The 24,454-nt window shown below is 42.9% G+C and overlaps 1 protein-coding gene across 1 annotated transcript in view; it reads right to left on the bottom strand.

Moving 5' to 3' along the window:
- The window catches only part of LOC115464386 (vomeronasal type-2 receptor 26-like), an 80,232-nt gene that overhangs the window by 9,901 nt on the left and 45,877 nt on the right, over positions 1-24,454 (bottom strand). Inside the window, exon 3 of the mRNA XM_030194772.1 lies at positions 16,088-16,315. Within this exon, the coding sequence (XP_030050632.1) occupies positions 16,088-16,315 (228 nt within the window). The remainder of the gene's footprint in view (positions 1-16,087; positions 16,316-24,454) is intronic.

Here is a 24,454-nt window from a genome sequence, read left to right as displayed (position 1 = left end):
CTATCAAGAACAGACAAGAATCAAGGCAGGAAACCAAACTAGAACTGGACTCAGCAGAAGTGCACCAGCACCCTAACATACCAGGGCCTTAGACGATGCAAAGGCAAACAGAAATGTTCCAAGATGGCTAATAAGCCCAGAAGCAGTTGAGACTCAGCTGCTGCAATCACCAGGCAGCTACGGGTGCTGTGCAGGCTCAAACAACACAAGCAAACCTGGCAGCCTTGAAGATCCGGACCGGACTGAGCTAAAATCTGGAACAGGTAATGATTCATAGCAGCCACCCGTTCTGGCCACCAGAGGGCGAGGAAAGCACAGACGTAACAGGAACAATATACCACCGAAATACAAAATACAGTAGCAAACAGCACACTATTAGCCGTCAAGTTCATGCAAAATTCATTATTTTCAATGGAAAATAAATCTGTTGGCTGCCTGCTATGTAAATATTCCATCACTATTTCATTACTGCTACCAAGTAGTACATATTTTGGGCATTTGATTCAAATTTTGACTGAATACAACATACCGGTCTTTATCTGCCCTCATCTACTATATTACAATGTTACTAAGGTCTTAATTAATTCATCCAGACATTATATGCACATGATATTGCTTGTTAAACCCAAAGGTGAAGCCTAAGGATGGTTAAAAGCAATTGGTATAGGGGGGCGCTGCTAAGCGTAACAGAGAATGGCGGCTTAATCTCTCAGCTCCTGCTCAGAGTTAAACAATCCGACAGATTGCTTACAACTTCTCTCGCTTATTCACAGCAAATTACATTTTATATTTCAACATTTTTATTGATGACAAAGATAACTACATCCAATATCTGGCAGAAACTTAAATGCCACCAGCAAACTTTCAAAATAGAAATACAATGATGAAGTCCATCATCAATCTTTTTGACAGTTTCTCCCAACCCCCCCAACCCTCCCTCTTTCCCCTCTACTTGTCATTTACAACCGTTTTTATTGATGACATCTCCAAAAGTACCAATCCACCTAAACATAACATTCTCAAAGTAATTATACAAGACTCAGTGGAACAGCACTTCAACCATGCAACATTGCGTACAGCCATCCCATTTTGAAATACAACATTTATCCCTCCCTCCCCCCAGACCCTATTTTATATTTACTTTTTATGCTTTAACTATTGTTATGAATGAAGATGCATTATTTGCAATTCTTTGTTATACAGTAAAAGTTTGATAACAGATAATTCTATCTTAACCCATAAACTTCCATATTAAACTCCAATAATTGTGTCTCGTGATTGCTCTGTATTTTATTACCTCATTTAAGTCTCAACAATGTTTACCGACGAGACTGCTGAATGTTTTTCTTCAATCAAAATTCTCCCCAAGCTATTATGGCATGTAACCCTTCAATTTACATAGTATCTTACCTTTTTCAAAACTATGTCCCCTCCCTCCCACCCCCACCTCCCTCCCTCCTCTTAAACCAACTTTTAACTTCATGGCATCCCTCTCCCTCTCCCCTCAGTATACTTATCAAAGTGTAGGTGAACGTGACCGGATTCCTCTGGCACTTTCCCCCATTCCTGAGGCGGTCTACTCAAACTATGCATACTCCACTAACCCCTCCCATACCTTAAATTTTTAGCCTCTCTCTCCTTCTATCTCATGGCTCAGTCAAATTATTGAGCACTGCACTTCGTGCTTTATGAGAGATTTGTTGCAAGTATCTATTTCAAATGGAAATGAATGCTTTTCTTTTCTTTGGGGTACCTCGTGCTGCTCTAGCCTCCCATAGCATCAACTCATGAAATTTATTCCTCCAAAGCCAGATGATGGGTGGTTCCTCTTGCATCCAATGTCTCAATATGCATTTTTTCCCCACTGCATACGCCTTACCCAGCAGGAGATCCGCGCTCTTATCCGAAAGTTCGTAGGCTCCCCTTTTATTTAATACCACCCCTCTCCAAGAGGGGATTAACCTGTACCCTACTATAGTCTCCAAATAATTATGGAGCCTTTTCCAAAAGATTTTCACCTTTACACAACTCCAAAATGCGTGCAACAATGTATTTCTCCCTCGTCTGCATTTTACACACTGCGCCTCCGGCGCCCAACCGGCTCTTGCTGCTTGTGTCTGTGCTATGTAACCCCTGTGTATTATTCTATATTGACTCTCCTGCAGCTCCGCCCCACCCACTTGTTTTGGGATATCTTTTATCAATTTTGCAAAATTTACCCCTTTCAATTCATACCCCAAATCTTTGCTCCATGCCTCTGTTAATGCTTTATAGTTTCGGGGCTGGCAGAGCGACAGCAGCGCCCGATGCAAACTGGATATAGACACCTGGCCACGTGCGTCCCCTTTTAAAAAATCTCGCAGTTTTTGTCCCAATTTTGAGCCCAATGCCTCTTGGTCTAAGCTATGCCAGTAATGATGTAACTGTCTATATGTAAAGTAATCTGTGTTGGTTAAAGACAGTCTCTGCTGCAGGTCTGTAAATGTGTATAATCTTCCCTCTTCATTTGCTATATGTTCAATTAGAGTGATTCCCATGTCTGACCAGCTCTTAAATATCCAAGCTTCCAGTCCAGGCAGAAAACCTCCATTTCCCCGAAGTGGAAGCTGATCGCTAATGTTTGGGTGTTGATTCCAAACTGTCATAAGAAAGCGCCAAATCTGTCTTAGGGGGTGTAACAATATACTTTTCTTACACATTGGTGGTAGCTCTTTGGTTTGGGCCTGTAACAAGAAATTGATGTGCCAAGGCACATATAATGCTTGCTCCCATCTTAGCGGGGTAAATTGTTCCGTATCCAATATCCAATCCCGAAGATGTCTCAGGAGACATGCTTGGTTATACCGTCGGATATTGGGTAGTCCCAATCCTCCCTGTTCCCATTTATCATAGAGATATTCTATACGCATCTTAGATTTTTTTCCCCCCCAGAGAAACTTCCTACATATCCTATTCAATTTTTGTATATCTTTACGTAGTAAGTGTAGTGGCATGACTTGTAGGATATACAGCCATCTTGGGAATATAATCATTTTGAATATACTTATTCTACCCATCAGTGATAAAGGCAAATGATTCCACTGCTCTAAAGTGCGGCCTATATCCTGTATCAACTTCTCTACATTCAGATGGTATAATTTGGAAATATCCATGGATAGTCTCACTCCTAAGTAGCGAAAAGATTCTTTTGCCCATTTTAATGGAACCTTTTCACGCCAATCCCCTTCTGGTAACTCCTGTCCATTTAAAGCTTCCGACTTCTCTAAATTTAATCTGAAGCCAGAAAAATCTCCATATTCTTCCATACATTCCAAAAGGGCCGGCAGTGAGGTGTTAGGGTGGGTCACATGAACTAACAAGTCATCAGCGAAAGCTGCAATTTTAAAAGTGTTAGCGCCAATTGTAACTCCTTGTATGTCTGGTGTCGGCAGGATATCTCTTATTAGGGGGGTCTAATGTTAAAACGAACAGTAAAGGCGACAATGGACACCCCTGCCTAGTGCCCCGACATATAGAGAAAGGGGTAGACATTATACCATTGGCCCATATCTGGGCTTGTGGTAGATAGTAAAGCGCCCTTATTGCCTCTTGAAAAAACCCACTTATCCCATAGGCTTCTAATGTACCAAATAAAAAATCCCAGACCACCCTGTCAAAAGCCTTCTCGGCATCAAAACTGACTAACAATGATGGTATGGTTTGATTTGACACGGCTTCTAATGTTGTAATTATCTTTCGCACATTTTTCGTAGTATTCCTACCCTGTACAAAGCCCACTTGAGATTCCTCTATAATATCTGGCAATATCCTAGAGAGGCGATTTGCTAGGACCTTAGCATAAAGCTTAGCTTCATAATTGAGCAATGAAATCGGTCTATATGCCTCTGGTTTCATTGCATCTCTCCCTGGCTTAGGTAATACTATGATCTGCGCCAGACGTAGTGATGCAGGCATTTGTTGCTCCTTCACTATAGCATTAAACATATCTGTCAAAGATGGTACCACCTCCTCTCTCAACATTTTATAAAATTCCCCTCTGTAGCCATCTGGGCCCGAGGCCTTTCCCAATGGACCTTGCTGTATTGCCCAGGACACCTCTCCTTCCGTAATGGGGGCATTTAACATATCCAAGCTCCTCTGCTCTACGCACATTACCTCTTGGCTACTGAAATACAGCTTGCTATCCAATGGGGGAGGATCTGGGGCTGAATATAGGCCTTTATAAAACCCTAACAGTACTTTATTTATTTGGGCATCCTCGTTCACTAATGTGCCATCTGAGGTATATAAAGCAGCTATTTTAGAAGGTCCTTGTCTTGGCTTTGCCAGACGTGCTAACATCCTGCTATTTTTGTTGGCATATTTATATAACTGATATCTATAATATATATAATTTTTCTGGGCCTGTTGCTGAATCTTTTCGTTTAAAGTCTGTTGTAGCTCTAGGAGTTGAGCTTTTAACTGTATGGAATGACTTTGTCCGTATGCTCTCCTCAACCTTGTTACCTCTTTTTCCAGCCTCTGCATCTCCTTGTCCCTTGTCTTTTTTTGATGGCTCGTGTATGCTATTATCTCCCCCCGTAGTACAGCTTTGGCCGCCTCCCAGAACAATATTGGGGTGGATCTATGTTCCTGATTGTTTTCTTGGAACTGCTTGTATTTTTGTAGTATATATTCCCGGAATATTTTATCTCTGTATAATCTAGTTGGAAATTTCCATTGGAAGTGACTTGGGTCTATACTTAAGGGCCCCAAAGTAATAGCTACCATCGCGTGATCTGAAATTTTTATGGGACCTTTTCAGACTCTTGAATCCTTGTAAACAGATCTCGTGATATGAAGATATAGTCAATGCGGGACATGGTGTCGTGCGCCCGAGATAAATGAGTGTAGTCTCGTTCTACTGGGTGCATAGTCCTCCACACATCCACCATGTCCAGCACCTCACTAAGTGTTCTGATTCCCCGTGAGTCCGCTCCTGTCCCCTTCTTCTCTCCGTGCGACCTGTCTATACTAGGGTCATCTACTGCATTAAAATCACCTCCTACCAATAGCGGGAGCCCATCAAACCCCGACAGATGTCGTAGGAGCTTCTTATAGAAAGCCTTGTTATATGTATTAGGGGCATACAGATTACACAGTACTACTGGTTGACGCTCTATTGTTAGATGTGCTATCACAAATCTTCCCTCTGTATCTGTTAGAACTTTATGAGTCAGAACACGGATCCCCTTCCTGATCAATATTATGACTCCTGCTTTTTTGGCCTGCGCCGGGGATTCATAGTAGGAACCCACCCACCATCTATGAAGTGTTAATATATGGCCTGGCTTCAGACCACCACTGGAATAGAGGTGTGCAAAGCCACACGGCCTAAAACAACTGAAAAAGTACTGACTAGGCCAGATAACAAGCAAATGATTTAATATTTGAGAATCTGCAGAAAGCAGATCAGAACAATGAGTCTTGACACAAACAGGTACAACTTGGTAATAGAATATAGCACCTATAATGAAAAAATGATGGATAAAATGTGGTTTTTAAAATGGAGCTTATTTTTTGTATAAGATGGTATAGAGGTCATCAGATGTTAAAGGTATTGCAAAAGGAAGAAGTGAAACTGATAAAGATATTTTAAACGAGAAAAACAACTTGTTCCAAAAACATGTTTACAGTACCGGAAAATGTGGCAAGCTCTAGAAATAGATAGAACGGAAGGAGTTGGGTACAGAGAGTTGGGTACAGATGTACAGATGGCCGGATATGAAAGTATGATCTAAGAAATTGAGAAATATTTGAAAAAAATAGGTCCAAAATAGGTCATGCCATAGACTTCTATTGAGATGTGAGGGTATAAAAGAAGGGACAATTTGGCTTAATTTGAGAGTCCTTCTCCGACACCTTGAAAGCAGCGAAGCTCTGTCCGGTTACATCCAGAATCTGTACCGAAATGAAGACCCTACCCGGGGTGAGCTGTCAGACTGAATCTGTAATTTGTACCAACTTGAAGACTTGTCTTTGGGTAAGAAATAAAATGTACTTATCTTCCTAAAACTATGTTTGTCTTAATTTATGTCTATTCCTTATTTCCTTTTTATTCTACCAACGAATTTAGAAAATACAACTGACACTCATTGCATGTACAAAATACTGTTACACTTTAATAGAATACATTTGGGTACACAGATAACTAAAGATTAAAGTAGGTCCTGATAGACAGAAAATCACGGTCATGGGGATTCTACCAGAGTTACACCCTCTGATGCCTGCGCAGTGCCCACAGAATTCAATTACAAACTCCCAGATTACCCCAGTAGTAATGCTGTGTGGAGATGGAGTCAGATTAAGGTCACTTTAGCCGTCTTGAGGGGTTCTAGACCCCCCCAAATTATTTACAGAAGTTTCTCATGTTCTCTAGCATTCAAGTGCGTTTCTTGCAATAAGGCTATAGAAACCTTTTGTTTATGGAGTGCTTGTAATATCTTCTGCCGTTTAATCGGTGAAGAGATACCACCCACATTCCACGTCACTATTTTAAGTGCCATTACGTGACATCTTCTCTTTGATGATAAACTGAAGTATTTCCCGCTCTCAATGGGCAAAGGAGGCATCCCAGCCTGTACCCCCCTCGCTTATCTTTACCCATCACTCTGTATTTTAAATCTCCAGGTGTTAGGCTACTGCTTATTTGTTGTTCTACCTGTTGTACCATGAAGTTCCAGTTGCTTAATGTAAGCCCCTTTCTTCCCATCCCTACCCCACCCCCCTTACTCCTAAGTGCACCAATGGTGCTCAACCTCCGTGTCAGCGATCAAGGATCCTCGCTGACAATTAATTCTCAACTTTATGTTACTTGTCCCCTTTTTGTTATACAATATTTTCTATGTAACATTTACCACCTCATCCCTCGCACACAGCCATGCAAAATTAACACCACAGGTTTACACTGTGTCTTCTGTCCCTCTCTTGTCTTCGCTCACCTCCGGCTGAGACTATTTATTTTTGGATGGGCTCGATCTGTCTCTTTCCAGTTGATCAACCAGCGTTTGTGCCGCTTCCACAGTGTCACAAAATTTCACTCCGCCATTGTGCTGGATTCGCAGTTTTGCCGGATATAATAGGCTGAAACGTATTTGTAATTTATGAAGGCGTCCACATACCTGTGAATATTGCTTTCGTTGTAAAGAGACTTTAGTAGAGTAATCTTGAAAGCACAGTATCTTATGTCCCTTTATCTCCAGCTTTTCTCCTTTCCTGAGAGCTGTTAATATGTCCATCTTGTGTTGATAATGGAGCAGTTTCAGTATGACCACTCTAGGTCTATCTGAGGTTGCTTTTCTGGCTCCCAGCCGATGTGCCCGTTCAATCTTGAGCGGCCCTGCCGTGCTTTGGTTGTTAAAAATCTTCTCCAGCCAGGTTTCAAGAAATTCCCTGAGTTCTCCATCTTTTATTGATTCAGGTATTCCTACCAGTCTTAAGTTGTTTCTTCTAGAGTGGTTCTCTAGATCATCTACTTTTTCTTCCAGTACCGTTACTGTTTTTTGGAGATGTTGTATGGTCCTTGATGATTCCTGCGTTGTTGTTTCTACTTCCCCCAACCGTTGCTGGACCTCTTGAAAGTCTTTCGTGAAGGTCGTAAACCGCTGATCCATTCCATCCAGCTTGTCCAGTATCTGTTGAAGTTGTTGGCTCATTGTTTCTTCTACTGCCATTTTGACCTCTGTTACTATTTCTGAGGCCCAAACCGAGCTCACTGAAGGAGATGCGGGGGAGCTTTTCTCCGCCATCTTTGTGCCTCCCCCTCTGGATTTTTCCGGTTCTTTTTTTGAGCTGCGGGTAGCCATACACAGAGATGGTTTTTATTCTGTCCCCAGAGGTCTTTGGATCTCCGTTCCTGTTTCCCGAGTGTTTAATCTTTTTGCTCTAAACAATCGTCTGTATCTCTTATAATTTAAGATCTTATTTTAATGTCTTGAAGTAGGAAAAGCTTCTCATATTGTTCTAGGGCCAATAGCCATTTATTTTTTTTTCCCTTTTCTTTTCCTCTTAATATTACTGGCTTCTGGCGTCTTTACATCAAGCTCTGTTGTATACTTTTAATGTCTTACCCGATGTTGAGTCTGCCGGGTGTCTGTGAAGAGCATGTGCTGCTTTTGGCCTCCGTATGCAGGCCTATAAACCGCCTTCTTCCTGTTGCCTGCAGCGATTCTAGCTCCCTTGCCCCTTCTTCACTCGGCAGCCTGTGTCGTGGCTAATTGCTAGGGCGCTCCTGCTTATTTTATTGTTCCTTTTGCAGGACTCAATCAATTCCGCTGTTCTTCTCCGTCCCGATCGCGTGCGAACTTCGGCCTTCCCACTTCTCCGGCTTGTGGTAGCACTCCGCGATGCGGGGGAAGGGCGGTACACAACTTCGGCTCTCCGCACTCTCAACTTCGCCGCTTTCCCTTGTCCACTACGCTGATCTGCTTTCAGCGCGTGCCTTGCTGTTGTGGCGCCGAGTTGTGCTAGCTTTCGGGGCGTTAAAGGGGGATAAATTGAGGATCCCCGATCGCGACTTTGCGGAGCTCAGCTCGTGGCGGCCATCTTGGCCAGCAGCTCCGCCGGAAGTCAGCAAATTACATTTTAATATTTACCTGATATCATGCCAAAGAAATCTCCAAAGGCAGATATTAAGTAGTCCGCGTCTCCGGCCTCAAAGAAACCTCATCAAGATTCCTCTCATCAAGCCGTAATGGTGGCCGAGACTGGAAATGAGGAAATCACAATGCAGACCATCATGTGCAAACTTCTCTCTCACAGAGGTATTCTCAAAGATACTCTCGTCTCCATTTCCCAATTCAGAGAAGATATTAATGAAATAAAATCTCAGCTTTTACAAACTCAATCGCGCATGGATTCTTTCTCCCTGAAGTGTGAAGCTAACTCCAATGAAATCTCTTCTCTCTGATCAAAAACAAAAGAGATTGATTCACTCAAAAAAGATCTGGAAGATCTCAACAATAGAGCAAGGAGAAACAACTTAAGAGCTCTTGGAATTAAAGAAGGTGCAGAGGGCTCTGACTCCATTAAATTTATGGAAAATCACCTACCCACGCTTTTGGGTTTAAACTTTAGCCCACTGCTTGAAATCACCTCTGGCAAAACTGCACAACAACGTTTCCCTCGACCGATTGTCCTTAAGACTCGCCACTACCCTGAAACTTTAGCAATTCTTCAAAATGCCAAACTGAAATCGCCTATTTTCTATGATTGTATGAAAGTCTTAATTTTCCCGGATCTCAGCAAGTTCATCGCAGAAAACAACTTCTTGCACAACGTAATCGCCTAAAGTCTCTTGGCGCTCAATTTGGTCTCCTTTACCCTGCACAAATGTGGGTGACAATCCACAATTCTGCCCGTACCTTTGATGACCTGGCCCTAAACCTTTTTCTGGACACCTTTTGAGACTTAAACATTAACAAGGTTTGAAATAAACATCTTAATTTCCCTCTTCCAGTCCTTTCTCTCATTTTGGAATTTATTTCCATTGCATAATGAGATTTATATATATTTGCATAATACTTGCTATAAATGTTTAATGTTGCTCTCTTTTCTCCAATTTTTCCAATTATCTCCAATCTCCTAACAATTGTTATTCCCTTGGTATTTGCAAGATTACATGCTGCAAAAAAGTTTTCTGTGCTAGCTCTCTGCAGATTCATACTGTTAAATTTTGAGCCTCTAATTCTCTCAATATGTGTCTCACTTCTCCCTTACTAATTTATTACAATTGTATTGGCATTGTTCTCTGTTCTATGCCATTGTTTTCTCTGAATCCTTTTTACCTAATGTTTTTCTTAATTTTTTCTCCCTCCCACTGTTTTGAGCACATAGGCATACTTGTAATTCTCCTTTTTGTCAACTTTACTGCCTATTTGACTTGTGATATAATTGATATATTCTTTTCACATAAAGTCAAGTCAGTTTTTCTGTTTCCTGTATTATTATCGAACAACTTGCTTGAGAATTACTTCCATTAACATAAAAGGTTTAACCCTATTAAGAGGAAGAAACTTCTAATATATTTACACAATTTGAACTCTGACTTGGCTTTTATTCAGGAAACGTATCTATCAGATTCAGACTCTAAATGCCTCCAAGACAAAAACTTCTCACTCACGGCACACTCTCCTGCAGTGCACAAAAAAAAAAAACAGAGTGGCCATCTTACACAAGAAATCCCTTTCAATTAATATTATTAAACAATCTTGTGATGTGGAAGGCAGATGGGTTAAAGTGAACATCTTGATAAATAATACACCAGTTACTCTCTTAAATATATATGCACCCAACAAAGACTCTCCTGATTTTTTTCATCTCCTAGCTTCAGAAATCAACAGCTCTCTCCCTAACCCTATATTTTTAGGTGGGGACTTTAACCAAATTCTTGACCCTCTTCTTGATAGGCTCTCCAATTGCCCCTATTACCAATCCAAAGCTTTTTCTGCCTTACACTCACTCATTTCTTCACTGGGTCTTGTAGACATATGGAGACTGTTTAATCCCACAGAAAAAAGACTTCACCTTCTTCTCCCCACCTCACATGAGTTACTCAAGAATCAACTATTTCCTGATCTTCAAAACTCTCATACCTAGTGTAGCTAATTCCCAAATTCACAGTAGGAATATATCTGACCATTCTGCTATCTCATTATACTTCTCAAATATCTCCTCCACTAAAAATCTTTAGCTTGGAGACTCAACACTTCCCTATTAAAGGAGGACTCTTTTATATCTCTGTTGAAAATATCCACTGAAGATTATTTTACCAATAATCCTCTACATAATTCTCCAGTTAATATATGGTGGGTTGCCTATAAGGCCACTATCAATTACTCTGTGGGAGTATATAAAAAACGAAAGTTAGATCTATTGGTAAATGAAACTAAATCTCTTGAAAAACAATAACCAGAAACCAAAGATCATAACGTACAATGAGACCACGGTTTTCGTCAATAATCCTTCCGAAAACAATCGGCGAAATCCGAAACCGACGAAAACCGAGTCAATTATTTCCATATGAATCAATGTAAATCCAATTAGTTCATTTTAGACACTCTAAAATACATTCCAAAAACACATTTTATAGAGAATAAATATAATGTTTAATATTAAAAATAATAAATTAATATAAAATGAATATAAAAGACTAATGTAAAGAATAAATAAACATTTAACATGGCATTTACCTTTCTGAAGGCTCTTCTTGACATATGGAAGACTGTGAGGAGGGGAGAGAGAGGTGCAGATATTATTGTTTGGAAGGGGGATCCCCCTCCATAAGGACCTTAGGTATCAAGGCACTATCTGGGGTAACTTCCCTTCTTGGTCTTTTGGCACTAGGACTAGCTTCAGAGTCAGTGGACCCATGTTGCACAAGAAAGCTGTCCAAAGAGGTCTGTTTCTTCTGCCTCTTTAAGATTTGCAGCCAATTTCAGCAATCTTAATGCCGCTTTTGTATTTTTCAATGATTTCCTTCTTCAACTCGATCGTGTTCCTGGCCTTCTGTATATGCATTAATCACTTACATTTAATTGTAGTATTAGCACTTGCAATCAATAAAAAAAGCACAAAAACACTGGAAAACAATAGAATTGTTTGGATAGACGCAAGGTGTGATGCTCAAACAATGAGAAACAACGCAACACTGAGCAGGAGAATGCGTGGGTCGTCCTTTGTTTTTGCAAAATTAGTAGTGAGGTCACGTGGGCACGCCGATGAAATCCGAGGAAACCGACAAAATCTGAGACAAAGTTTCGCGGAAAAAATTGACGAAAACCGAAACCGACGATAACCGAAGTCAATGAAAACCGAGGTATTACTGTATATCAAAAGCTTCTTTTAAATAGATATAATTAAAACACCATTCTCAGTCAAGATGCCCTTTCCTCCATAAATATTCAGAAATCTGTCTATTATGCGGAAAATAATAAATCAGGACATTTGCTAGCACAGTTGCTTAAAGCAAAATAAAGTCACGCCCGCATATCTCACATAATTGATTCCTTAGGAAATCCTCACTATACAGACTCTCAAATAGCTCTGCAATTCTCCAAATTTTACCAACAACTTTATACTTCAGAAACTCTTCTCCGAGTCATCCTTTGACAACTTTATGAAAAATTTGAGTCAATCTTTATTATCACAATCTCAAAAAGTTATTCTAGATAAAAATATTTCCTTAGATGAAATCATCAAGGCTATTAAAGAGATTCCCCATAATAAAGCCCCAGGTAATGATGGCTTACTCATAGAAGTTTCTGCAATTTTTACAAATATTCTTAGTCTCAAATTACTTATTTTATTTGACCATCTCCTTCTTCACTCTGGTGATAAGGGTTCTTTCCTAGAATCTTCCCCAAACCAGGCAGAGACTCTTCTAATGTATCAAATTACTGACCAATCTCTCTTATTAATATTGACAACAAGATCTATGCCAAAATCCTTGCTAATCGCCTAAAATCTGTGATGTCCTCGCTTATCCATCGTGATCAAAATGGTTTCATATCTGGTAGAATGCCCAGACTACTTTGGCATATACTAACTCACACACATGATGTTGACTCTCCATTAATAGCCCTTTCCTTAGATGCAGAAAAGGACTTCGACAGAATCGAATGGCCCTTTCTCTTCAAAACTCTCCAATGGTTTGGCTTTGGTAAAATTTTTCTCAATATGATTAAATTACTTTATGAGTCTCCTCAAGCCTTTATTTTCACCAACAGCATCACTTCTCCAAAATTCACATTATATAGAGGCACTAAGCAGGGTTGCCCCCTCTCCCCCCTGTTATTTAATCTAGCCCTGGAATCCCTAGTTATTTCAATCCGCTCAAACCAAAATATTCTGGAAATTAAGCTTCAAGATGACCACTATAAATTATCCATCTATGTTTCAGACATAGCCATCGACTTGTTCCCATGATGTTACTGAACTCTATTATTCTGTCTCACTATATTTTCAAATGTAAGCCACACTGAACCCAAGTTTCCTGGGATAATGTGGGATATAAAATCTAAAAAAAAATCCTTTATCCTCCACCTTTTAAGGCACTGCCTATCCATCTAGATGGTGATGGCACAAGGAAAGCAATTTTGATACAACTCAAAATAATCTGTTCCTTAGTTGGGCCCTAGTATTACCATATTGAAAATGCAACCATACCATGCCTCTGTGGTTTTGTTCCGCTAATAAGTGAAACAATTAACTGGATTTCTTGAAGGTATTATATATTCTTTGGATGCATGACTAGGAACAGAAACGCACACTTATTTATGCAATATCACAATTCCTCATGTACAGCCACAAAACAACATTTTAGAGTAATGTTCATAATAAGCTTCTTTTATTATAGACCAGGTAGAAGACATTAGAGTTTTCAGTTTGGGCATAGTATAAGTCATCACAAGAACAAAATATATGAAACCCAATGGACTGCATTAAATGCTTATAGCAGATTTAGGAGTCCTTTTAACAAGCTGCAGTATAAGGACCCCTGCGGTGTCGTCAGCACACAGATTTGCCTTATGCTGCGGCCCCCTTCTACTACAGCAGGTAAAAGATTGGGTTTTTAAAGGAAATGGCCATATGATACGTTAAACACTAAACTTCTACAAAAGAGATGAGGTGAAGAAGTGGTTCCATGTGTCCTGATGAACGGAGAGTTTAATTTTACTTCCACTGAGTTTTAATATATTCCATCTTTACAGCACCAGGCTTCCCAAGGCACAATACAACAACAGTTAAGATGACCCTATAAAGAAACAGGATATCCTCACTTAAATATGACCATGTATTATAGAACAGTGTAGAAAAAAAGAGCATAAAATACAGAGTTTACTACTGCTGTTTCTACTAGCTACAATAATTTTTAATGCTTTTTTTAGTTAAATTCAACTTTATTGCATGATATATATCTAGATATGGGAAGCTTTCAAATAAAAAAAAAAATCCTTTATCCTCCATCTTTTAAGTCGCTGCCTATCTAACTTGAAGAGTTTTAGACTTTTTACAGATGGACAAAGGATAGGCAGTCCGTTATTTCTAAAAAGCATTTGCTATTGTTTTGGGTGAACCAATCTGGCGGCAAATTCTGCCTATTGGTGGTAAGCTCCGTCTGTCTCAGATCAGCTGTGGACACCTAACCCATTACTGCCATTCGAATAGGAAATGATTTTAAAGAACTTATTTGTAAATGATCATATTATCAAATACAAACTGTTGTTTGTATAAATCAATGGGTCCGATATTGAAACCACGGGAGGCAAGCCGTCTAAGTCCCGCAGTCAGCACCGAGCCTGGACATTCAATGCCGGGCTGTTTCCAGTGACTGACATTGAATATTCAGAGGGTTTATTTAGTCGATTTAAACTTTACTGGCCAAATGAATATTTAGAGCTGGCCAGTTAAGTTTAAACCAGACATAGATACACCTGCTGTTTAGGTGGCCTGATTTGATCGCCAAACTTATCCAGTGATGTGTTGAATATTCGCAGATAGCCAGTTAGCTGCTATATGCTGACCTGAAATATAAAGCGGGAAATGGTTCTCATTCCCTGCTGAGATAGCTGGTTAAGTGCTATTTAAATCGGCCAGGAGTCATTCCTGTCCGGTTAAATAGTGCTAAATATCAGGGGAATGTAACTATGATACCATTAACAGTACCCCGTTTCTTTTTTTCAAATAATGGTAGTTTTACAGTACAAACAGTTTGGAACGCGTGAAGCGCTGGGTTGTTATGCTAAAAGGAATGTAACTTCACCGGTGATGCGTTGAATATTCAAAGGTGGCCAGTTTGCTGCTATATGCTGACCTCAAATATAAAGCGGGAGATGGTGGCCATCCCTTGCTGAATATTCACGGATAGCAGGTTAAAGGCCCTGTTTACAAAGGCATGTTATCATTTTGTGACAAGGTAAGCCCCAGGGATACCCCAGTGAAGCAGTTGAGCCCAGAACTATGGGTCCCAGAAGTCCTTGCAAGAATGAGTGAGGAGAGTAGTCCTAAAAAGATGGAATGTATTCCCAGTCCCAACAGGGGGAGCAATGGCTTGAGGCAGGGTGAGCCTGTTACTCCCTTCCCCACTAGAGGGCAAGGGAAGGATGAAGCTCAGTTTTCCTGGCTTCACCATCAGTATATAATTCCCCCCAGCTGTAAGAAAGGGAGAGCAGATTTCCTGGAGGGTCACCAGGGAGGAGGAGAAACGAAGGGAGAGAGAAATTCCATGGAGTATGTGGAAGAAGGAAGTAGCCTACCACTAGAGCTGCCCAAGGGAGAGGAGCCAGCTACCATGAAGTGGGAGAATTCAATGGCACATAAATGTAGATGGGAGCAAGAAATAACGCTGTTCGATTTAACACTGAAATTCCAAACAGTTGATAAGAAACAACAAAAGCCTGTAGGGGGGGTTACCTTTTTTTTGTTTCATCCTGTAGATAGGACTGAGTTTTATGCAGTCTGATTTATCCAGTTAACATAGGGGCCCTTTTACTAAACGGTGGTAAAAGGGTGCCCTATGCTAGCAGCGGTGGCCGTATTTGCAACACACACCAGGGCCCCTTTTACTTCAGGGAGTAAAAAGCCCCGAAGAAGAAACGGCCATGCAGTAAGTCTGCACTTGCCGCATGGCCATTTCAGAGGGATACTTACCGCAACCAATTGAGGTGGCATTAAGGGCTCCCACGCTAACCCGGTAGTAACTGGGCAGTGCTCAGCGTTGCACGATTACCCCTGAGTAACCCTCTGTGGAAATATTTTTCCAATATTTCAGCCTGCGTTGGAAATGCCACCTGCTGGGGGTGGACCAGTGGTTAGAGCTGATATTCACAGAAGGAACCAGTTAAGAGCTGCTAAATTTCAGCAGATAGTCCTGTACAAATGATCTAACTGGCCAGAAGCCTCTCGTGCATGATTAAATCACTTTGAAAATGGACCCATTAGAATTGTACAAAATTCAATCATGAAGCCAAATTTCTACTCTTCTCTGTATAACAGCATGCAATACCTCTTGTATTATTAACCATCTTATATAATGTTTTATCACTCTAACCTGAGTAAATGAAGCCTCCCAAACTATCATTTTTTCATCGATTGTAAAATCCTCTCCAGGGGGAGCAGAAGGTTTATAACTTCCAACAATTTCATGTTTCAATGTCCCATTGGGGAGATGGATCAGATTAATAATAATGTAGTCAGTGGCTTGGTCTCCGTTCTCATCAAAATATATCTCTTCACCCAGACTGTTCTTAAAGCGCACATTCTTCAGATAATGATGAAGCTAAAAAAATAAAGGATAAAATTTCTGGAATGCCTGGAACTGCCAATTTTCTTTTAATGTATGTATTTGAATAAGAGCATTTCTAATCTGTCAGTCACACATTACAAATCAACTGACACCAAGGGCCCTGTTTACTAAGGTGCACTAATGTTTTTAGCTAAAAATTAGAATGCGCTAACCGTGTAGACACCCTCTAGTATGGCTTAATAAACAGGTCTACATCGATTTGTATCTGATGTTTGGATGCCCAATCTCCAAGTCCAAAAGGACCTCCTGCAATTTCTCACAATTCACATGCAATTTAACAATCTTAACCGCCCTCCGACTACCAACCAACTCCCCAAAGCCTTCATGCCCACTTATAACAGAAATATGAAAAAAAAAAACACTTTTCAACCTACTGCCCGCACCATTCTCAAACCAATCAACAAGTCACCTCTGACAATCCCCAGCATCTCTCCAGTAGCTCTCCAAGGTTTCACTAAGGGGCCCTCTCCTTCACCTTCTGTGAGCAACCAGCGTGAGCTGCTGTTGGGCTGCTTACAGGGCTTAAATCCCGGGATGATGATGTAAGTGGGCGGAGTCAACTGCTTCGATGAGCTTGTAGAACAACTGGTGGGTGGTTCTTGTTGGGTCACTCTCAACAATCCTCTCCAGCACACACACAGTAGACAAAGATCTAAAATCAAAGTAGCCACTGTTGGGCTGCTTCTGGGGTTTAAAACCCAGGATGATGATATCAGTGGGCAGAGTCAACTGCTCCGATAAGTTTTCAGAACAACTGGTGGGCAGTTCTTTGTGGGTCGCTCTCAAACACTTCTCTCCAACACACGCACACAGTAGGTAAAGGCAGCTGTTGGGCAGCTTCCAGGTGTTAAAGATCATCTATCTGGCAGCATTCACACAGAAACGGGCCTCTTTTACTAGTCTTTCAATAAATGGATAAAGAAGCTTGGAATCTTGTCAGGTACTTGTAACCTGGATTGGCCACTGTTGGAAACAGGATGCTGGGCTTGATGGAACTTCAGTCTGTCCCAGTATGGCAATAGTTATATAAAAAAAAATGCAAATGAAGGAAACAGGAAAGAGCATGTTCTATTTTGACATGATATGGAGTGATACTTCTGAGATACAAAACAGTATGAAAAAAAAATATCCACAAAAGAAAATAACTGAACCCAAATGAAAGTTCTGAATGCTCACCATTAGTAGTTTGCATTTACACAGTCTGTGGCACTTATTTTCAAAGCAAACGGATGTTTCAAAACGCCCAAATAGACGTTCTTGTGCTTGAAACATCCAAATCCCATTCTTAGCTAGACCTGTGTCAATCAAGTCTAGGGTACATAAAGGTGGTCTGAGCACCTCATTAAACCCCCAGTGGTTGCTGTCCCTCTCCATCTCCCCTAAAAGTGAAACTGGAAAGGAATACCAGCCTCTGAGACAGCTTCAGGTATTATGGACATTCAGAACAAAACAAGTGTAGGTCTGAGGAGCAGTCTAGTAGTTATTGCATTGGGCTGGAAACCAAATGACCCAGATTCAAATCTCGCTTCAATTCTTTTTTATTTTGTAAAATGTTGTGCACTCCAGGAACAGAGAAACAACTACTGTACCTAATTATATAATTGAAATGGTGTACATTCAGGTACAGTAAGTATTTTTATGCTCCTGGAGGGCTCACAATTACACATGGATGTTGCCAACTGACCTCCAAAACAATCAGAAGAACTAGATAAACTTGGGAAAGAAGAGAGAGACCCTGTTGCTGGGAGATTTTAACCTGCCAGATTGGAAAGTTCCACTTGCAGAATTGGAAAGAAGTAGAGAGATCGTGGACGCCTTACAGTGTTCTGCTCAGATAAATGGTAAGAGAACCCATGAGAGAGGAAGCAATGGTAGATCTGGTGTTCACAAATGGGGAAATGATGTCTAGTCCCCGAGTGTGTGCCCACCTGGGCAGCAGTAATCATCAAACAGTTTGCTTTGATATAACAGCTAAAGTGAATGGCAGCCACTGAAAACTCAGTCCTGATTTTCAAGCATGCTGACTTTAGCAAAATGGGGAAATACCTGAAGAAAGAGCTGACGGACTGGGAGGACATACGAGAAGTTGAACGCATTGTTCCATTTTGAAAGGAGCTATAAATATAGCTAATAACCTTTTTGGAAGGAGAATAAATAAAAGCAAGAGAAAAAGGAAACTGATATGATTCTCTGAACATGTGGCTTAGAAAATAAAGGCTAAAGAGCTGGCATTCATAAAATGCAGAAATGTGAGGAGGGGCAGCAATAATTTTTTCAGGTATTTTAGTGAAAGGAGAAAGGCTGAAAACAGAATTATGAGACTAAAAGATGCTGTGGACCACTATGTGGAGAATGATGAGGAAAAAGCAAAAGTGCTAAACAAATACTTCTGTTCTGTGTTCATGGAAGAAAATCCTGGAGAAGGACCACGATTGACTGGCAAAGGTACATATGAGAATGGAATAGATATAGCACTGTTCATGGAAGAAAGTGGTTATTAACAATGTGAAAATTTGAAGGTGGATAAAGCCATCAGACCAGTCAGGAAACATCCCAGGACATTGAGGGAGCTCAGAGAAGTTCTGGAGGGCCCTCTTAAAGATTTGTTTAATATTTATTTGAGATGGGGGAGGTTCCTTGGGATTGAAGAAGAGCGGATGTGGTTCTCTTCACAAAACTGGTAACAGAGAAGAAGTTGAAAACTATAGCTGTTAAGCCTCACTTCAGTTAATGGAAAATTAATGGAAACGATGCTGAAGGAAGGATAGTGAATTTCCTGAAATCCAATAGGTTAAAAGATCCGAGACAACATGGTTTTACCAAAGATAAATGATGCCAAATGAATCTGATTGAATTCTTTGACTGGGTGATCAGAGAATTGAATCGTGGATGTGCGCTAGATGTAATCTACTTAGATTTCAGCAAAGCCTTTGACACAGTTCCTCATAGGAGGATTTTAAATAAACTTGATAAGCTGAAGTTAGGACCCAAAGTGGTGAACTGGATTAGGAACTGGTTGACAGATAGTTGCCAGCGGGTGGTAGTTAATGGAATTCACTCATAGAACATAACAGTAGCTATACTGAGTCAGACCAATGGTCCATCTAGCCCAGTATCCTCTTTCTAACAGTGGCAAAGCCAGGTCACAATTACCTGGCAGCAGTGCTTTTTTTGTAGAAAAAAAGGTGCCGGTACTCATTGTGGGCGGGGTCACCTCACATGGCACCGCCCCTATTATAGCCACACCCACATTGGCCACACCCCTTATACCAGCCATGGCGCATATAAACAGACATCATTGAAAATATTATACTAGTATAGGAGAAAAAATAACATGATTTCTTTTCATTATAAATAATTTCTGTAAGCTGTTACAGCTCCAGCATACCTAGTGCAAAATAAGACAACAGATGTAAATTCTCAAATTGGACATATTCAAAACACTAAAATGAAAATAAAATGATTTTTTTCTACCTTTGTTGTCTGGTGACTTTGTTTTTCTATCCATATTGGTCCCAGTCTCTGATTCTGCTGCTCTCTATCTGTTCTCTTAACTCCGTTTCCAGGGCTTCCTTTCCATTTATTTCTTTACTTTCCTCCTTTCTTCTTCTTTTGTTGCCCTGCATCCATAAGTAAAAGCTGGGTCCTCCTCCATGGAATTGACTGGAGGAGGTATAACATGGATCCAGCTTTTGCCTATTTTCTCCATCCATGTGCAGTTTTTCTCCTCTTCCCTTTCCCTCATCTCCATCCATGTGCATCTTCTTTTTTCTTTCCTCCCCTCCATTCCTGTCCAGCACTTCTCCTCTCTCCATCCATGTCCAGCATTTCTCATCTCTCTTCCCTCCTCTGTATCCATATAAAGCAATAATTCTCTCTCCCCTCTCCTCCATCCAAGTCAGCATTTCTCCTCTCTCCTAGCCAACTCCTCCATCCATCCATGTCCAGCAATTCTCCTCTATCTCCTGCTCTCCTCTCCATCCATTTCTAGCATTTCTCCTCTCTCCCCTCTCATCCATGTCCAGCAATTCTCTCTTCCCTGTCCTCCCCTCCCTGTCCAGCGATTCTCTTCTCTCCCCTCCATGTCCAGCAATTCTCTCTTCCCTGTCCTCCCCTCCCCGTCCAGCGATTCTCCTCTCTCCCCTCCATGTCCAGCAATTCTCTCTTCCCTGTCCTCCCCTCCCCGTCCAGCGATTCTCCTCTCTCCCCTCCATGTCCAGCAATTCTATCTTCCCTGCCCTCCCCTCCATGTCCAGCAATTATCTCATCCCTGCCCTCCCATCAATGTCCAGCAATTCTTTCCCCTGCCCTTCCCTCCCATTCCATGTCCAGCAATTCTCTCTCCCTTGCCCTTCCCTCCCATCTCCAGCAATTCTCTCTCCCCTGCTCTTCCCTCCCATCCCATGTCCAGCAATTCTCTCTCCCCTGCCCTTCCCATGTCCAGCAATTCTCTCTCCCTTGCCCTTCCCTCCCATCCCATCCTACGTCCAGCAATTCTCTCTCCCCTGCCCTTCCCATGTCCAGCAATTCTCTCTCTTTCCCTTCCCTCCCATCCCATGCAATTCTCTCTCCCCTGCCCTTCCCATGTCCAGCAATTCTCTCTCCCTTGCCCTTCCCTCCCATCCCATGTCCAGCAATTCTCTCTCCCCTGCTCTTCCCTCCCATCCCATGTCCAGCAATTTTCTCTCCCCTGCCCTTCCCATGTCCAGCAATTCTCTCTCCCTTGCCCTTCCCTCCCATCCCATGTCCAGCAATTCTCTCTCCCTTGCCCTTCCCTCCCATCCCATGTCCAGCAATTCTCTCTCCCCTGCTCTTCCCTCCCATCCCATGTCCAGCAATTTTCTCTCCCCTGCCCTTCCCATGTCCAGAAATTCTCTCTCCCTTGCCCTTCCCTCCCATCCCATCCCATGTCCAGCAATTCTCTCTCCCTGGCCCTTCCCTCCCATCCCATCCCATGTCCAGCAATTCTCTCTCCCTTGCCCTTCCCTCCCATCCCATCCCATGTCCAGCAATTCTCTCTCTCCTGCCCTTCCCTCCCATCCCATCCCATGTCCAGCAATTCTCTCTCTCCTGCCCTTCCCTCCCATCCCATTGATTTCCAGCAGTTCTCTCTCCCCTGCCCTTCCCTCCCATTATTTCCAGCGATTCTCCGCCTCTCCCCTGCCCTCCCATCGTCGTGCAGCGATTTTTCCGTCCCTCCCCTGCCCTCACCTCTCCCATATCCAGCGATTCTTCGTCCACCAGCCGTCCTCTTTCACTGCCTGCCAGCCAGCGTCGGACTCAGAAGCGAACGGTGCAGGCAGCGATTGGCTGGCAGCGTCGTAGCTTCCCTCTGCAAGTCCCGCCTACAACTTCCTGTTTACGCATAGGCGGGACTTGCAGAGGGAAGCTACGACGCTGCCAGCCAATCGCTGCCTGCACCGTTCGCTTCTGAGTCCGACTGGCTGGCAGGCAGTGAAGGAGGACCGCTGGGGGACGAAGAATCGCTGGATATGAGAGAGGTGAGGGCAGGGGAGGGACGGAAAAATCGCTGGACGTCGATGGGAGGGCAGGGGAGAGGCGGAGAATCGCTGGAAATAATGGGAGGGGAGGGGAGGAGGAGAAAAAGGTGCCGGTACGCCGTACCGTTGCGTACCGGCACAAAAAAAGCACTGCCTGGCAGGAACCCAATTAGTAGCAACAATCCATGCTACTAATCCTGGAACAAGCAGTTGCTTCCCCATGTCTGTCTCAATAGCAAACTATGAATATCTCCTCCAGGAACTTGTCAATCCCTTTTTTTAAACCCAGATATGCTCACTGTTGTTACCACATCCTCCAGCAAAGAGTTCCAGAGCTTAACTATCCATTCAGCGAGAAAATATTTCCTCCTATTTGTTTTAACAATATTTTGTAACTTCCTTGACTGTACCCTGGTGTTTGTATGTTAGGCTTCTCATGGATAAACCTGGATTCGTGAGCCCTTGGAACTGCTGAGGAGGGGCAGTGGCAGGCAAACCCACCCCCAAACCAGAGACAAGGCAGAACAGGACTGGAACCCCGGACTTGAGTTGCAGCTGAGGCAAACAAGCTGGAACAGGCAGAGCAAGAACAGCTAGACTTCACCTGCGCTTGACCGCCGTTCCCCAGGAGTTGAGCCCCTGGGTGCAGGCGGCTGGCAGGACTTACAGGACAGGGCAGGAATTGGATACCAACAGGATTTACACAGGGTCTAGAATACACAAGGGAGGCTAGGCAGAATACTAGACTAGGACTCTCAGACAAACAATACCACACTAGGTAGAAAGCAGACAGGCTCAAGAACAAGGAGTGAAAGCTGCAAAGCAGCCACTAAGATAGAAACACAGACAGGAAAGAATCAGGACTGAAAGCTGCCAAGCAACCACTAAGACAGGAACACAGACAGGAAAGAGTCAGGACTAAAAGCTGCCAAGCAGCCACTAAGAAAGAAACTCAGACAGGTAAGAGTCAGGACGGAAAGCTGCCAAGCAGCCACTAAGAAAGAAACACAGACAACCAAGAACTAGACAAGGAATACAGACCAGAAACATGACTAGGAAATAAGCAATAAAACTAAACTACATGCAGACTAACTAGAACCAGACAAGGAACTCAGACAACAAACTGGACTAGGCAGAAGTGCACAGAGCACACCAACAAACCCAGAGACCTTAGGCGATGGAAAGGCAAACACAGAAGTTTCCAGGTCGTTAATAAAGCCCATCAGCAGCTGAAGTTCAGATGCAGGAATCACAAGGCAGCTACGGGCGCTGTTCAGGCACAAACAACAAAAAGCAAGTCTGGCAGCCTGGAAGATCCAGACCGGACTGGGCTGAAGCCTGGAACGTATGACAGTCCATAGCAGCCACCGGTTCTGGCCACCAGAGGGCGAGGTGAGCACAGACAAGGAAACAGTCACCATTGTGACAGTACCGCCCCCTCAAGGCCCCCCCTGACCTGCACGGGGAATTCAGGTCTCCATGGGTAACAATGGTAAAACCTATGGAGGATCTTCAAAATATGACCAGAGGTAGCTGGGCTGGTGCTTGAACAGGAGTCGCGACTGGAACCCGGACTGGCATCAGGACTGGACCTCGGACTGACATTAGGACTGCACCCCAGACTGGCATCAGGACTGGAACTCGCCTCTTGGCTGGAGCTGGAACTCAGAATGGATTCAACATCTTGGCTGGAACTGGAACTTGGTTCAGCATCTTGGCTGAAACGGGAACTCAGAGTGGACTCAGCAGCTTGGCTGGAACTGGAACTCGGCATGGACTCAGCAACTTGGCTGGAACTGGAACTCGGTGTGGACTCAGCAGCTTGGCTGGAACTGGAACTCAGCTTGGACTCAGCATCTTGGCTGGAACTGGAGTTTGACTTAGACTTAGCCTCATGGCTGGAACTAGAACTCGGCTTGGACTCAGCAGCTTGGCTGGAACTGGAACTCAGCTTGGACTCAGCATCTTGGCTGAAACTGGAACTCGACTTGGACTCAGCATCTTGGCTGGAACTGGAGTTTGACTTAGACTTAGCCTCATGGCTGGAACTGGAACTCAGTGTGGACTCAGCATGAAGTGCCACTCGGACAGGAATCGGAGGCTTGACTGGAAGCACCACTTGGACTGGAATTAGAGGCTCGACCAAAAGCGCCGCTCGGACTGGAATCGGAGGTTCAACTGGAAGCGCCACTTGGACCGGAATCGGAGGCTCGACCAAAAGCACTGCTCGGACAGGAATCCGAGGCTTGACTGGAAGCGCCACTCGGACTGGACTCAGAGGCTTGACTGGAAGCGCCACTCAGACGAGACTTCGAACTTGGCTGGAACTGGACCTCTGAATGGACTCCGGAGCAATTTGGCTAGAAGCGCCCCTCAGGTTGGACTCCAGGTAAGCCTGGAGCTTGGGATTCTCAAGACGCTTTCTTTCAGCGGCAGCTTCCAGAGCATTCCGCAGGTCTTGGCAGGAGACCAGTAGGTGGCGGTAGGGTCAATAGCAGAAACTGGGTTTTCAGCAATCATAAGCTCCTGGACACGCTTTCTCTTCTGCCGCTTCAGGAAGTCTCTTCAGAGCTGGTTTAGACAAAAGTGTTCCACGATACTTATAAAGTGT

This window comes from Microcaecilia unicolor, chromosome 3, assembly GCF_901765095.1.
Source record: "Microcaecilia unicolor chromosome 3, aMicUni1.1, whole genome shotgun sequence".
Lineage (NCBI taxonomy): Eukaryota > Metazoa > Chordata > Amphibia > Gymnophiona > Siphonopidae > Microcaecilia > Microcaecilia unicolor.
The sequence above is the reverse complement of the archived record's forward strand: the minus strand, read 5'-3'. Positions and strand labels throughout refer to the sequence as shown.